Source organism: Oratosquilla oratoria, chromosome 18, assembly GCF_046742065.1.
Source record: "Oratosquilla oratoria isolate Oo_2021 chromosome 18, ASM4674206v1, whole genome shotgun sequence".
Lineage (NCBI taxonomy): Eukaryota > Metazoa > Arthropoda > Malacostraca > Stomatopoda > Squillidae > Oratosquilla > Oratosquilla oratoria.
Genome location: NC_134794.1, coordinates 65,588,498 through 65,605,768, shown reverse-complemented (window position 1 = coordinate 65,605,768; position 17,271 = coordinate 65,588,498). Strand labels below are relative to the sequence as shown.

General features: G+C 38.7%; 1 protein-coding gene and 1 long non-coding RNA gene across 12 annotated transcripts in view; one reads left to right on the top strand and one right to left on the bottom strand.

Moving 5' to 3' along the window:
* Positions 1 to 17,271, bottom strand: part of LOC143035346 (inositol hexakisphosphate and diphosphoinositol-pentakisphosphate kinase 2-like) — a 247,704-nt gene that overhangs the window by 83,334 nt on the left and 147,099 nt on the right. For all 10 annotated transcript variants that reach the window (XM_076202325.1, XM_076202328.1, XM_076202329.1 and 7 more), the window contains 2 exons: positions 6,813 to 7,047; positions 1,995 to 2,203 (listed from right to left, as the gene is read on the bottom strand). In XM_076202325.1, the coding sequence (XP_076058440.1) occupies positions 1,995 to 2,203; positions 6,813 to 7,047 (444 nt within the window). The remainder of the gene's footprint in view (positions 1 to 1,994; positions 2,204 to 6,812; positions 7,048 to 17,271) is intronic.
* LOC143035347 (uncharacterized) overlaps positions 1 to 17,271 on the top strand; it is a 234,328-nt gene that overhangs the window by 95,913 nt on the left and 121,144 nt on the right. The window lies entirely within an intron of this gene.

Genomic DNA, 17,271 nt, shown 5'->3' with positions numbered 1-17,271 from the left:
GAGCTGTGATTTTTCGTCCGTGACTGTTGTGATGAAACGTCACTATGGTGTTCTAGTCCGTTTTTTTGAGGGAAGTATCAATTGGTTCTGCTGTGTGTTTAAGGGTGGTCTGAGTGAAAAACTCAGACCACCCTTAAACACACAGCAGAACCAATTGATACTTCCCTCAAAAAAACGGACTAGAACACCATAGTGACGTTTCATCACAACAGTCACGGACGAAAAATCACAGCTCACTCGGTGAGGTCATTTCTCACTTGTGAACATATAGTCCAAGATGACTAAAATATTCACTATTACCACCCAGCTGAAGAAGAGGTAACAGACCTCAAAATCTGCAGATACTGGTTCCCAGATGAATATCGGAAACTTTTGTTCCACATTGAACACTGAGGAAACAATTTTGAGTGATCAACTACACAGATCGTCAGAACGTCAGCAGCTATTCAATTTAACAATAATAATAATAATTAATAAAAAGCATCACCACAAAAATTAGTAATAGTGGCAACAGACATAAACAAGGCATTTGATAAAGTTCCCAACCATATACTATCCCAAAAGCTTATAGACAGATTCACAACAATGACAACAAACAGTAACAAAGGCAAGAGACATAAACTAGGCATTTAATAAAGTTCCAAGATTCACACTCTCCTTAAAACTCAGTGACAGACATCCACAACATACAAATGGCTAACATACTTTCAAGCCAGTCAACAGTGCAGAGTAACTCAAAACAATAACTTTTTGGGACAAAAAGACTGTGCAATAGTCCCCCAAAGAACTGTACTCTCACCTGCATTATCTCTTCATAGGTGATCTCCCAACACCAGATTTAGAGCAAAATACCTAGGTACTCACCTAAGCAGATGACCTGACAATAGTAACACAGTAAAGCAACTATAAAATAGGCACTAAGAATCCCCAAACATATTGTAGACAACATGGAACAATGACTTAGAAAGGATATACTGGAGGCCTCCCTTCATAAATCAATGGTAACATTGCTCATTTGAGACTACTATGAATCAAAGAAACATTTAATGATGAAATTTAACAACCAAACCCTTCCACTTGAAAAGAACCCATAAATCCTGGGCCTCATGTTTGATACTCATGACCTTCAATTCACATATGCCATTACTTGCAGTTAAAATCAACAAGAAATTAATATTCTAAGATCAGTAGCAAACAAAGACTTTGGTCAGCTGAGGGAATGTAATCACAGTATACAAGCATTCTTAAGAGCCACACTCAACTGTGCTTCCACAACACAAGTTCCCATTAATCAGGAAAACATGACACCCAAAATAAAGCACTGAAAATAATAACAGGATATACTAAAGCCACCCCACTGAACATCTGCATACAGAAACCAAAATCTTCCTCATAGAACATCATGTGAAAATGATAGGTATACAGTTCTATGCAAGAGGCTTCAACCCTACTCACCCATTTCATTACATCACACACACAAAAAAAACACCAGCAGTATACTACTCAACATCAACAAGACGCACATCATACTGAAACACATCTACATTCAGATCACAAATCAAACACTTCCTGATTAATCAGCAAACACCATACTCCATCAAACCCCCCTGAACATTAGCCCTACACAAAAATCCCTGAGAAACAAGAACCACATTAGCATAATCATGTTCAGGTCACCATCCAGCATGAAAACAATACCAACACAGAACAGGCCAGGCCACAGAAACTTCTGATGCAACCACCATTCAGAATATATAGAACAATGTGCTTTATACTACCCCACCCTGACCACACCCAGAGAATAACAAAATGTTTCTTCCTTGAATGACTTATGGGACAATCTGGTGGCTGTTGGACAGTGGATCTTCTGCAAGAGATCTGGGGAAACAGAATGTGGTTTTGGATTCCACATGTTCATCCAAGCACGTGGCAGCAAATTTCATGCAAATCATACAAATAAGTGCCCTTCCCCATCATACTTTCTTCTCACGAACCTTTGGTCTTTGGATCCTCTTTCTTGGCCTTAATGACAACATTGAGCTGCTGAATGAGGGAGTGCACATGTTGACACATCTTGACTGGATTCTTGATAAAATGGAGGGCATTGCTGATGGATCGTGAATTGGTTGGGTTGAGCTTTTGATGGTCTTCAGACGTGAGTTCACGATCCTGCTGCATGGCCTCATGCAAGCGATTCTTCACCCTGGGGGTGCACAAAGAACGAATGTGAAAATGCAGAGAGCAAAAGAGAAGGACATACAAGAACACAGCAATACTGTCATGAAACTGTGGGGAACCTTATGTGAAGGGATGGGTACTTACCTTGAGGGTGAGTGAGAGGGGATGGGGATGAAGAGGAACTTGATCTGGTGAGGGTGGAGAGGAACACAGGCTGGTGGAGGTGGAAAAGAACCTGGGCTGAGGGGGGTGAAGGGGAACCTGAGGTGGCAAAGGGGCAAGGAGGGTGTGTTAAGGGACGAGTGTTTGGACCAGCTTGAGGGTGAAGGGAAAATATTTGGGTACGGAGGAACGGTAGATGTAAGAACGGAAGAGGAAAGGGTGGAGAGGATCTAGTTGCAATCTACTACACCAATGACACAACACTGATTCAAATGTAGTGGGTTAATCATATTTTGCAACTCTGATTCAGATTTATGAACTATTAATTGACTTCTAGTTAAATTATGTTTCTACATGAAAAAATATGACCACGAACCCTCACTTGCACACAAATTCTGAAACTTGACATTCTAACCAGCCACATCATTTGTAGTGTACTGTACAAAAATATGAAAGTAAACAGGAAAAGAAAACTACAAAGCTAAGGAAAAAGAATGGAGCAAGAGAAGACAGTTTTACCTGAGAGAGAGAGAGAGAGAGAGAGAGAGAGAGAGAGAGAGAGAGAGAGGGGGAGAGAGAGAGAGAGAGAAGAGAGAGAGAGAGAGAGAGAGAGAGAGAGAGAGAGAGAGAGAGAGAGAGAGAGAGAGAGAGAGAGAGAGAGAGAGAGAGAGAGAGAGAGAGAGTGAGATAGATAGAGAGAGAGAGAGATGGGGAGAGAGAGAGAGAGAGAGAGAGAGAGAGAGAGAGAGAACAGTATTAATGTGGTATCCTCACAAAAAATAAATAAATAAATAAATAAATACCGGTAAATAGATAAAAATAAATATGGGTAAAATAAAGAAAATACAAATGGCAGCAACTAAAATTACTCCTATCTTTTCTGACTAAACATACAAGGAAAAATTAAAGAAACTGAGGTAGCCTACAACACAACAAAGAAGAGAATGAGGTAATATGATAGTTATCTTCAGAACTGTGAAAGTTATGGAAATAATTGGCAGAAAGGATGTGTCAGCATGTTTGGAAGAATATTGAGAGAGAGAGAGAAAAAAAAAAAAAAAAAAAAAAGGATGTTTAAAGAATGTTAAGAAATATAGTTTTCCAAACAGGCACATTGATTTGTGGAATATACCAGAAGAAACAATCTAAGCAAATAACTTTAAAGCAAAATTTGAAAAACGGTGACAAAGAAATGGAACCCAATAAGCACAATTCCAATCCTGTATATTACAATTAGGTTAATACAGTAATCCTAATACTCTGTACAGTATATCTCATCACCTTACTTTTAGCCACATTAATTTTCAACTTTCTCCTCTCACATACACCTCCCAAATTTCATCACTTACTTAGGCCTTCCTCTGACTAAGTCACAAGTGCAGTGTCATCTGCAAACAACTGGCTCACCTCTGACTTCTTTCCACTCTCACTAATCACCTCCAATCTCATGCTCCTCATTCCAGTATTTACTTCCCATTCCACCCCATCCATGTACACACTGAACAACTGTGGTGACATTACACAACATGGTGTAACCCCACCTTCACATCAAACCACTCATTCTCATAATTTCCAACCCTAATACAAACTCTACTACTCATATTAAGACTTCTGACTGTCCTTAACAGCTTTCCCCCCTATCCTATGCATATGCAAAACTTCCCAGAATTTCTTCCTGTCAACCCTGTTATAAGGCTTCTCTAGATCCATAAAAGCACATAAAATACCCATACTTTTTGCCAAAAACTCACATATCTGCTTCACTACAAAAACATAATCCACATATTCTCCACCTTTCCTAAACCCACACCATTCCTCCCCAATTTCTCTCTCTTCTCCTATACTAATCCTCTCAATGAACACCCTCCCAAATACTTTCCCAACTACACTCAAAAGACAGATCCCTCTAATACTACTACAATGATATATGTCCCTTTTTCCTTAATAAAAAGAAGCTACACACAAACTCCTCCAATCCTCTGGCACATTCCCCTCCCTTAGGCACACATTAAATAACCTCACTAGCCAATCACTATAACCATACCTCTCTTCATCATACATTACATAACACCCATCCAACCAAGGCATCTTACTAGATTTCATCATTTTCGATGTTCTTTGTGTCTCATCTTTTTCTATAATCCCGTCACTTTCTTTTCCCATCAAATAATTTTCTTAGCACTTCCCATTGGCACAAACAATACCTCCCTAAGCCTTTCAACATTCAGCGACTCTCTGAAATACTCTACCCATCTCCTTACCACTTTCACTTCCATCAATATCTATCCATCTGTATTTTTCACCTTTCCACCTTCAAATGACTCACCACCCTCACTCTTGTCATTTCCTTCAAGCCATGGTTTTCTTTTCTAAATTTTCTGTCAAATGTCTACTTGTTAAAGCCCTTGATCCACTTAAACACCTCTATTAGATCAACCTGCACTCTGTGTCTTTCTTGAGAGTGTAAATTAAGATGCCTAAGCCTATCCTTGAAAAGGTAAATTTCTGAGCCCATGTGCGAGTATCATTTTGGTCATCCCTTCTGTAATGATTCTAGTTAATGTCCATTCTATAGGACAGAGACCAAAACTGTACCACATAGTCAAGGATGGGTCTAATGCCAGAGTTTGATAACTACCTCAGCACTTTTATTTGTAACCATCCTAGCAATGAAACCTAATGGTTTGTTAGCTCTATTCCTGGTGCTAATGCACTGTTTCCTTGATTTAAGGTAAGGACTCACTAGCACTCCCAAGTCTTTCACACTTGGTTTTCTCTAAAAAGTGCAATCTAAGCTATATCATCATTCTCTATGAACAGAGATTTCCTCTATCACAGACAAAAATGATGTGTAGCTCTGGTCCATAGGGGTGCCCCTAATAGACCCTAAAGTATCAGCTGCATGCTACTTTGCCACAATAACATGCAGCCAATATATTTACAAGATATGAAACCCCCACACAGAATACACTATATTCCTATGATGAACATAGGTATTATGTATCTAAAAATATCAATGGCAATAAGTATTACATGCCTACACAGATACTTTTATCTACATGCATGTTCAAATGAACAACTTGCTTGATTTACCAGAAGGTTTTGCTCAAATGAAACAGGCATAATGGAAGAAAGTATTTCTACTAAATTTAGTTTCCACTACACCAATTTCTGTTACACCAAGATTCTACTTGAGATATCATTTAAGGTGGGCAGTGGAGAAAAATAAGAAACTGAATACAGTATACTAAAATCAGCAGCAAGTACAGGATTTGGACAGCAGGATGAAATAGTAATCACTGTATACAGAAAATTCATAAGAACTACAATTACCTATCCATTCACAGAATGGTACACAATTATCAAGGAAACAGACATCCCATATCTCAGAAAAGAGCATTAAGAATAATAACCATCTGCAATAGAACATTTACATTCAGAAAATAAATTCCTTCCCATAGAGCAGCACATGGGGATGACAAAACATGAAGTTCTGTGCAAGAACCATTAAACCTTCACCATATCACACTAGTGCACTTCACTGAATGTAAAAAGAAAAATATCTAAGAAACATATTACTCAAATATCTACAATAATCTACCCCTAGTGTCCCCTAACACATCCATATAAAAACACACACACTCAGATCACAAAACAAGTACTCTATGAGAGACCATATTCTATATTCCACCACACTCCCTGAGACATCAACCCAACTGAGAAATCACTCCTATGACAAGTAAGAACCATAGTGACATGAAGATATGTCATCATTCTGCATCAAAACAATACCAACACAGAACTGGCCTCACTCCAGACTTCAACTGCCACAGATGTAACCACCACACAGAAAACAATGAACACTTCATTCTACACTGCCCAATTCCCACTTGTCCCAGGCAGCAACACAATGCACACCTGGGGCAATTGACTGATTGATCCTAAAGGTGGATATATTCATCTAATATTACCAAATAAAACCAGTAGATCACATTACCATAGCAGTCTGAACCTCTGCTACAGTGACATTCCCTAAACTGAATTAAATAATCTAGCATTTACTAATATATGTAAATTACAACTTGGGGAATAAGTTTCTTAAAATAACCCATGTTTCCTCACTCTAACAACTTTATGTTATTTTGTAGAAGACACCAGGCAAACTACAGTCACATAAACAAGTGTAGATAAAACATGTCTTTTTGTTTATAACATAACTAATGTTTTCTTTGTTGCCAGACACCAACACTGTGAAACTGAACCTATTATTATTATTTTTTCTTTTATTTATTATTTTCTTTAAGCTGTACTTCACCAGACCAAAGGGGTTAATGAAAGGAGAAGATTATGGGGTAAAAATGTGAAAATATTACCGGAGGCATACTGAATGAACAGAAGTGGTGGTTCACATAAGAACATGTGCATGCATGGTCTGTAGCTACAAAAACACTAAGGGGTGAAATAACACTCACATATTCTGATGCTTGTATGAGTCGCAGTCGTTGTCCAGGAGTCCATTTGTGTTGGCACTCTTAACCATTTGTACCAGGATGGGAGTCAGCTCTCCTTCCAGAGCCAGGAGCCCCTTGGCAAAGGCAGCAGCTGTCATCTGAACACGTCCCTCATCAGATGCGTAGATCTTAAGATCATGGCGGTAGGTAGAGTGTAGTCTCAGCAGCCCCAGGCCCTGCGTGCCTGCATACTCACCTGTGCGTGCACAACAAAGTCTTACCCGCCCACAGCCAGTCCCAGAATGTCATTATCTTCTCTCCTCCAGGCACACACTATGTCACAATGTCATTAATAAAAAATATCAAAAATACAGTGAGACTTCTCATTAATGGACATTAATTAGCTGTGCTTGCGGTGTTTTTGCTGTGTTTTTGGTGCTCTTGTTTAGTGTGTGCAATCACTATGCCACCCAAAAACCACTCCAAAACACCGCAAACACAGCTAATTAATGTCTGTTTATGAGAGGTCTCACTGTATGTGGGTTCATTATCTTACAAGGTCCTTCATTAAAGATATCACTGGTTCATTTCTATGTCATAGGTATTTTAGTTTGTCTAGTGTTTTAATTGTGTTGATCATGATTCCAAGTTCACTCCTGTCTAGAACCTCATTTTTTGTGTTGTCAAGTATCTCATTTCAGTAATGTCATACGTCAAATTTCAGAGATGACCAAGGTTATATTTCAGTGTTGTCAAAAGTCATTTTAAAGTATCACACTTTGCAGTTTGTTTTAGCTAACATCAGATTTTTTTGAAGTATAAAAGTAGGCTTCAATGTGAATGGAAAAGAACTAATCAGCAGATCACAATGAATCAAGAACTCATTCTTACCCATGTTTCATCCTTTATTAAAGTTTGGTAATAATAATAATTGTTGCCTTTAGTTTCATTAACTGGAAACCCACAGCCCCAGTGGTTGGCAATAGTCCTTAGGCCTTCCCATAGATCTCTCTGGGAAGAAACTCTGAACTATTGTCTGTATTACATTAGTGCAAGACATTTTTTGTCACTGATGTATAGTGGTAGAAGGGGAGCAGTCACTAGTTATCAGCTTTCCTTATGTGAAAAGGTGAAGTCAATGCAAGTGAACTTAACAGAGATCCTGGGTCCAGTTCAGAGACTGAGTGTTCACCCCTCAGGTCTGCATTGTCAAATGGAAGTGAGGGAGTTGACAAGTTTTGAAGATGGGCAGCAGGGAGATGATTCACTTGATGTCTATTGCTCAACCATCACTACAAGGTAACCACCACTGGTCCCCTGAAGACTAGTGTTAACCAATAGCGTATTAAGATAAAAGAATGAGTAGTGGTAGTAGTAGTAGTAAGTAGTAGTAGTAGTAGTAATAGTAGTAGTAAGTAGTAGTAGTAGTAAGTAGTAAGCAGTAGTAGTAGTAGTAAGCAGCAGCAGTAGTAGTAGTAAGTAGTAATAGTAGTAGTAGCAAGTAGTAAGTAGTAGTAATTATAATAATAATGTGATGTGATATGGTTTAACATCACAAACTCCTCCCATCGGAAGGCTAGGACGGTGCCCTTCACAGAGGACATTGTAGCGTGGAATTTAATGAACCATGCCCTTGGTTCAACTTCACCAGTGACAGGATTCGAACTGCCATCCCCTCAACCTTCACCACAAGTAATAATAATAATAATAATAATAATAATAATAATAATAATAATTATTATTATTATAATAAGAAGAAGAAGAGGAAGAAGAAAAGAGGAAGAGGTAGAAGAAAAAGAAGTTTCATTTGAAATCCAGTGGTGTTTTTGTATGTCTTCAGTCTGAATTTTTTTCATGTGTATATCCTCTGCAGCAATTTCTCTCCCTTATTATCTGATGTCTGTTAACCACCTAAACACCTAATCACCCTCCAAATAACTATTACTAGTACTAGATGTACCACATATCTCTTCATTACCATTCCAGTAGCAAAACTGAGGGAAATACAGTTCCTCACACTTTTACCTTCTATAAAGACTCAAATATTTGGAAGGAGAGCTGTAAATCTCTTCTCTAAGTAGTGATACTCATAATTTAACCAAATTAAAGTTAGGGAAATTGTAAACACTCATATCCAGACGTCAAAGAGTAAGTTAAAGCCTCATCTACAGGCAAAAAAACTCACTATTATTATAATAACCACCAGTAACAATTCAGAACAAAGAAGTTACTGCTTCCTTGATGAAGGATACTTGGCAATTTCATTAAAAAAATACTTTACTGATGGCCTGACAGATAACCATAAACAACATCACTACCTCCTCCTCTTCTGGAAGCCTTTGACATGTATATGTCTTTTGTCAGAGATATCACTTTAGAAAGAAAAGAAGAAAAAATAATTTTATATATATATATATATATATATATATATATATATATATATATATATATAATATATAAATATATATATATATATATATATATATATATATATATATATGAGAGTGTAGGTGGATGAAGAATAAGTGAAGATGGGCTGGAACTCCTTTATTGCTTATACGTTTCGACTGACTCGATCTTCTTCAGTAAGCTTACTGAAGAAGACCAAGTTGGTCAAAACGTGTAAGCAATAAAGGAGTTCCAGCCCATCTTCACTTATTCTTCATCCACCCACACTCTCATATATATATATATTGATATCTGTCTTTTCCTGATTTTAAACATGTTTTATATATAATTTTGTAAGTCAAGATAATAAGAGTGATCACTTGTAAAGAAACCAATAAAGGTGACTTACATATTAATTACTGTACTTTACATTTCTTGGTTTCTAAATGCGAACACTTTTCTTACCTTGGCACACAGGATTATAAACAAAAACTGTATGTTCACAGGATGTACAATATCAAATGGTGTTTAATGTATCTAGCAAAGGTACAACAAAGTATTCAGAGTAAATTCTACCCACCACCATTATTTGAAAGACTTTGACATCGAGTGGAGGTTTATTCAAGTTTAACTGGATGTGGTACACTAAGTCTAAACTTAAATAAATGAGAAAGAGGGAAATATAACTAGGAAGATATCAATAACTATTCAGGACCACTACATAACCATGGCAGCAGCCAGGAGCCACAATTATGGTTGCAAATGTATTTTTTTTCAGAATTCATTAAAGTAGCTAACCCAAAGATGGCTCAACTGTTTGACTGCTTCTGGGTAATTCTAAAAATCATATTAATACATATACATAAATCTAAGTGCATCAATACTGTACAAAACTTAAATAAAGTAATTACAAAATAGATTTATTTGTTTAGTGATGCTTGTCATGTTTCTGTGGAGGTGCTTAAATCAAATTAAAATGTATGGCTCTTTTGCCATATTAAGTTTCATAACCTTACCCCAATCCTGAATTAGCTGAACAGCCATGACCTAATGCAATAACTCCCCCACCAAGGGTGGCAATCTAACACTGCTTGTACCTGTCAGGAATGCTTTCAATGTACAACCTCCTCCTGCATACATGACTACAGCAGTATTAATGAAAATGTGTTCACCACAAGCTGTAGATTATCAATCCCTAGTGTCTGTATTGTAAAGGACAGTTCTAGTGTTGTAGATTTCATGCAGGGGATAGTGTGCCCATGCATATAAAGTTACTAATACCTGCATCCATTAAAACCATTTCACAAAAAAAGCTTGTGATGTGGCAGAAGAGTGCTGGAGGGCTGAAGCTGGTCACGAGACTTGCTGATTGTAATACAAGTTAAAAGCCATGGGAGGAGCTTAGAATAATATATCTTTACCTACACATGCACTTATATACATTTTAAGTGTAACTCACATACTGGGCTTCCCCAAAGAAAGTTTTAACAAGTACTCTTATATGTGATTACTATGTGCACAAGCTCTTAACCCATCCAGCTCATCTTACATAAGGGTGGTATTATCATGCCATTAGGAGGAAACATTTGGTCTTTGCAGAAAGTCATAACACTGTTATATATATATATATATATATATATATATATATATACATGCGGAAAAACCACCAAGGAAAAAGATAAACTGATGACCAAGCCCTGAGGATGTCTGAATAGACGAAAGCGATTGGTCATCAGTTTATCTTTTTCCTTGGTGGTTTTTCCGCATATTTAGAATCACGAGTTTATGTGATTTCTCATGCATATATATATGTGTATATATATATATATATATATATATATACACACACACACACACATATATATATATATATATATATATATATATACATACATATACCAAGGCTTTTTCCCCCTTACAAGGGAGGTAGCCAAAAAGGAAAAGACATAAAATCATTCCCACCCATTCCATCCCTGAATACACTCCACACCCCTCCACCCTCCCTCTTATCTTAGCACCTCCTGGATGATGGGTCATCCCTGCACCTTGTCCACTGCCCTGGGTCAGAAGCAGTGTCGCAAGACACAGCACATCCATAGCAAGGCCGCTTCATTAAATCGGTGACCCCCCCTCTCCGTCCCCCCATGCATTAAAGGAGAAGACAGGGAGAAATTCCTTCGGGTTGCATCAAATTTTGCTCACACATACTACCTCATCCCCCATCCCCCCGCCCATTCCACCTCATGTATCACAACATCATCCATATACAACCATTCTCCATTCACCCCTGTCTTCTGTCCTCTCCCGTCCTTCCTCAACAGACATTCCCCTCTTCCCCAAAGCCCCCTTCACCCCATCCATCCACCTCATCCTAGGACGTCCCCTCATATTCACTCCCTCCACATCTGCCTTCCATACCTCTTTTACTAGTCTTTCTTCACTCATTCTTTCCATGTGTCCAAACCATCCTAATACTCTTTCATCAACCCTATCTCCCAGCTCCCTTTCCACCCCCGTTCTCCTCCTCACCTCCTCATTTCTCACTCTATCTAGCATAGTAACCCCCATCATACTTCTCAGACACCTCATCTCAAACACATTCAAACTCCTTCTCTCTTCCTCTCTTATGTTCCATGTTTCTGCCCCATACAGTGCTGTTGGCACAATCATTCCTTCATACAATCTCCTCTTAGCATCCATTCCCAGATGTCTATTTCTCATTACACTTTTTAATCCACCAAGGCATTTACTCGCTTTTCTCAATCTACATTCTACCACCACCCCCACTCCTTCCTTTCCTGCCACATTCGCACCCAAGTATCTAAAACTATCCACTTCCTCCAGTCTCTCTCCCTTAATACTCATTTCCAGTCTGCTGCCACTTTCTCCCCTTGTACATCTCATCACCTTACTTTTACCCACATTTATCCTCAACTTCCTTCTTTGTGGTACTCCCCAAGGCAGGCGTAGCTCCTCTTGGGGATCGGTGCCACCTGCGTAGAGCTGATGGCCAGGGGTGGTTGCTGCTGTTTGGCCCCCAACTCTTGGGGTTGGGGGGTGGTCCCACGACGTAGACGCTGCAGCTCCAGGACCCAGCACTTCTAAGCTACCAGAAGAGGCTGGATGACCGCATTGTGAACAGCTGCCCAGGTTGTAACACTTCACCCCATACCATACAACACATAATGGAAGACTGCATTATACACAATCATGCACGCAAACAACACAACATACACTCTATAAAGGATTTGTGGGAAAACCCAGTTTCGGCTGTAGCATTCCTTGGGGAGACGGGACTGCTCGGACAGACAGTCTAGGGAACGACAACAACAACTTTCTTCTTTTGCACATCTTCCTAAACTCTCACTAACTTCCTCAATCCCTCCTCCGATCCTTCCACAAGGGCAGTGTCATCAGCAAACAACTGGCTTAACTCCCACTTTTCTCCATTTTCTTTAACCATCTCCCTCCAATTCCTGACCCACTACCCTTGCATTTACCTCTCGCACTACCCCATCCATGTATAAATTGAACAGCCAGGGTGACATAATATATCCCTGATGAAGTCCCACCTTTTCCTCAAATAACTCACTCTCTCCATTTCTAATCCTGACAATGCTCTACTACTCTTGTAAAAACTCTTGACTGCACTTCACAGCTTTCCTCCTACCCCATATATCTGCAATACCTCCCACAGTGCCTTCCTGTCTACCATGTCATAAGCCTTTTCCAGATCCATAGAAGCCCAAAATACATCCTTACCTTTTCCTATAACTTTCTCACATATCTGTCTTACCACAAAAATCTGATCTACACAACCTCTACCTGTCCTAAACCCACACTGTTCTTTACCAATTACTCCCTCTGTTCCTTTCCTAATCCTCTCAATGAAGACCCTCCCATAAGCTTTCCCAACTACACTCAACAAGCTGATCCCTCTGAAACTACTACTCACACTTATCCCCTTTTCCCTTGTAAAGTGGAACTATACAGGCACTCCTCCAGTCCTCCAGCATACTACCCTCTCTTAAACAAACATTAAATAACTTCACCAGCCAGTCCACCATCACTGTACCTCCTTTTTCCAGACATTCTGCATGACATCCATCCAACCCAGGTGCCTTACCTGTTCTCATCATCAACAGCTGCCTTCAATTCATCCCTATTCTCCTTCACATTTAGCAACTCCCTAAAATACTCTGCCCACCTTCCTCTCACTGCCTTCTCTTCCATTATCATCTCTCCATCTGCACCTTTTACCTTTTCTTCTCTACTTGATTCGCCTCCTCTTCCTCTTTTAATTTCTTTCCAAAACATCTTATTACTTTCAAAATTTTCTGTCATACTCTTACCCCATTTCACATCTGCTCTCCTCTTTGCCTCCTTTATCTTATGTTTTACTTCTCTTCTCTTTACTTTGTACCTCTCATATGATTCCCTCGTCCTAATTTGTAACCAATCTATGAAAGCTTGCTTCTTCTCTTCTACACCCTTCTTTGCTTCCTCATCCCACCACTCACTACCCTTCCTTCTATTTCCTCCTATCCTCCTTGTTCCACACACCATCTTTGCACACCTTATGACTCCCTCCTTGAACCATCCCCATTACTCTTCCACTCCTTGTTGTACTCTATCCTCCACTCCCTCCCACTCCTCTCTCAGCTTCTTATACTCCTCCTTTTCTTTCTCATTTAAGTAGTTCACTCTAAGTACCTCCCTACCTTCTGCCCTTTCCTCTTTCTCCACCTATCCTCCACTCTAAACTTACCTTACACCAGAAAATGAGAAAGTCAACACTTACTTAAAACTCACAAAGAATGTGGGTGGTGTGAGCTCAAAAGGAAGACTGAGAATTAAATAGATGGATAGGGTCAGAGGGTGAAAGAAGGTTTACAATGTACATGGTATGTTTAGTGAACAAGGAAGAGATGACTCAGTCACCACCTCCCTTATAACAGGTAAAACTAAATTTCTATCATGTCCAAGTGATTCAGTCTAGAGAAACTTTCAAATACTCCAGGGTTTACAGAGCTGCCTAGTGTAGGCCTTATGGTCTCTTGCAGTCTCCTTCATTCTTATGTTCTTAAGAAAAACAGCTACTGAATGACAATCAATTAGAGATCAAATCTATCTCCCTCAATACCATGGAATACTTTACAGTGTTAAAGTTTTTGTCAACAAATTCAACCAACTCTTTATGTCATACAACATTAAATCTAAAACATTTATGAATTCTGTTTATTCAAACCAGAGGAACCTCTACTATCAAGAGTTAGGCAAGTGACTCAATAATAATCTAAATGCATCTTGAGGAGCATACAATATGTAATTTTACTAAAAAGACTTAGTTTTTTTGATTACCAAATCATCTTATTCAACTTGGTATCACAAAGGGTCAACCTGCTGGGTGATCCTTAGATAGAAACTGTCTAGAATTGTCCCATCACGCTGGTTTTCTTCTAACATTAGCTTATTTTAGTCACACAAGGAATAACCCCACACTAGAGGTTGATACTTTCCCCTTGCTTGACTAAAAACTCATGAAAGACCTGCCAATATTAATTTTATTCCATTATCCATAGATTTTCCTCATTAATAACTGCTGGAAACCTGTTTTTCGTTATTTCTCATTTCTACTTCTTCAAGTCTATGTGCATGTGTCATCAAGACTATTATTCCACAAATTAATATAACTTTTCTTATTGAATATTTTTACAAGTAAAAATGAACTTTTTCAATATGAGTCAAATTCTCATAGGCAGCATCAGCTGCCTGATGTATGATGACACATCACAATACTTGCATTATAAATTATAGTTACAGTTATATTACTCATTCTCTTTCACTCTGAATATTAATAACCACAAAATATATGATCAAGTCAGTTCATACATGGGGGTCACTCAGCTACAACTACAAAATAAATATAGCAAGTTCTCGTTATACAGTACATATGCGTTCCTGAAAACCTTACCACAAATTGAAATTACCGTATACCAAACCCATTATAATATGTAATCATAGGATATGACAGATGTACCTTCTCCTTGCTCTTTCCTCTTCAAAATATCTAGCGGATACCGCATCTGTGAATTTTTCTTACCGTAAATAGAATCGAGGGTAGTAATCACCAAATACCGTAACTGTGAGTTTACTGAATAAAGAATTACCGTATAAGGAGGACTCACTGTATAACCAAGATGCTGATGCCGGCATCCTCATACACCCACTTGTGCCTTGACTCCTATGAAGGCGTCATTATACGGAAGGGGTTAAGAGACTATAGCTACCCTGGAGCTGGACTCGGAAAAGTAATTAGCTCTACCATATATTATTAATATGTTAATGTTTGCTGATAACAAATAAATATATGGAATCAGCAAACTAGTTACATTCTAATGCTGATGTGATTTGTGACATTACTACTATATATCAACTTCTTGTCCTTTTATACAACAGCTTGCTAGTCAATGGTTCCTGGTTACTGGAATTGTATAACACGACATTGTGAGGGGGGGGGGTTATGCAGCTAAGTAAAATTATCTGGTGATTAACATAGAATTTATACAAGTCCAGTTGCCATCACTTAAAAGGTTTAAACATAATCCTTAGATCTGGACTCTTGTGTACTGGAGTATAAATACTTCTAGGTTACCTAAACATGCAGCATTACACTTGTGAGACAAATCCTTTCTAATCACCACATCATGCAAAGCTCAACCTATTACTCAGCCATGCTGATATACCCACTCAAGTCTGTCCACTGGAATTTAACTACATACATATACCAAAGGCTTTTCCCTCCTACACGGGGGGTAGCCAAAAAGAAAAAGGCATAGAAACCACTCCCACCCATTTCATTTCCTATATATTCCACTCCCCTCCACCCTCCTCCCTCCCTCTTATCTTGGCACCTCCTGGATGACAGGTCATCCCTGCATCCTGTCCACTGCCCTGGGTCAGAAGCAGTGTCGGAATTTAACTAGATATGTGATATATAGGGAGACTGGCTGGAAAGACTAGACTGAATCTGAACTAATTACATCTCTTACATTTACCTAGTTGTATTTACCTAACTGTAGTATACAGGAGTGGGAAAATGAAGCTGGGGCTGTACCAAGGTTGTGCAATGTCACCAATGTGATTCAATGTGTATATGGATAGGGTGGTGAGAGAGGTAAATGTGAAGGTGCTAGGTAGACTACTGTTGATCTTGTGGTTCCCTAGACTGTCTGGCTGAGCAGTTCCATCTTATGTTTTTTTCTTTTCCCAATTGGTGTTGGACAGGTTTAGGGTGAATGTATGCTTTGACTTAGTTAATATTCTTAAAAGGGGTAAAAGCCTTTTAGCATACAAATGGTCTCCTTTATCATTGTAACTCACTGTATATGTAATACATGTTCATACATTTTACCAACTATACTCGACATACTGATCCATCTAACATTCATATTTGTCCCCCTTTCCTCATATAGTAGAACTGTTCATGTACTCCAATACACCAGTACACTTACTTCCCTCATCCACACATTGAACAATCTCATCAGCCAATCCACTGTAACTACAGCTTTTATCAGACATTCCCCCACAACAAACCATCCAACACAGGTGACTTTCCCGCATTTATCTCTTACCATGCAGCTTGTATCCCATTTTCTGCTGTAGCCTTATTCTCCTCTCCTATTACAATAATTTTCCTGGCATCTCCCACTGCCATAATTGAAGCCTCCCAATCTTCCTCTGCACTCAACAATTTCAAATACTACATCCACTTTCCTCCAACAGCCATAACTTCCATTATCACCTATTTATCTGTTCCCTTTACTCCACACATGTTGAAATGATGAACAGAAATTCACATTCAGTTTTCAATAAAGAAAATTATTTTAAGGAGAGAGATGTAGATAGGAGTGTTGGGTTGTATGAAATAAATATAGAAGCAAATGAAACATATAATCTATAGTGGACCCTTACCTATCTGCGGCTTGCCATTTGCAACCCCATATACTTAGAGATTTTTTCTGGGAAGCTAAACTAATATTTATTTGCAATTCTCTCAACTATCTGCAAGGGCTATGTACATCTCAGCTAC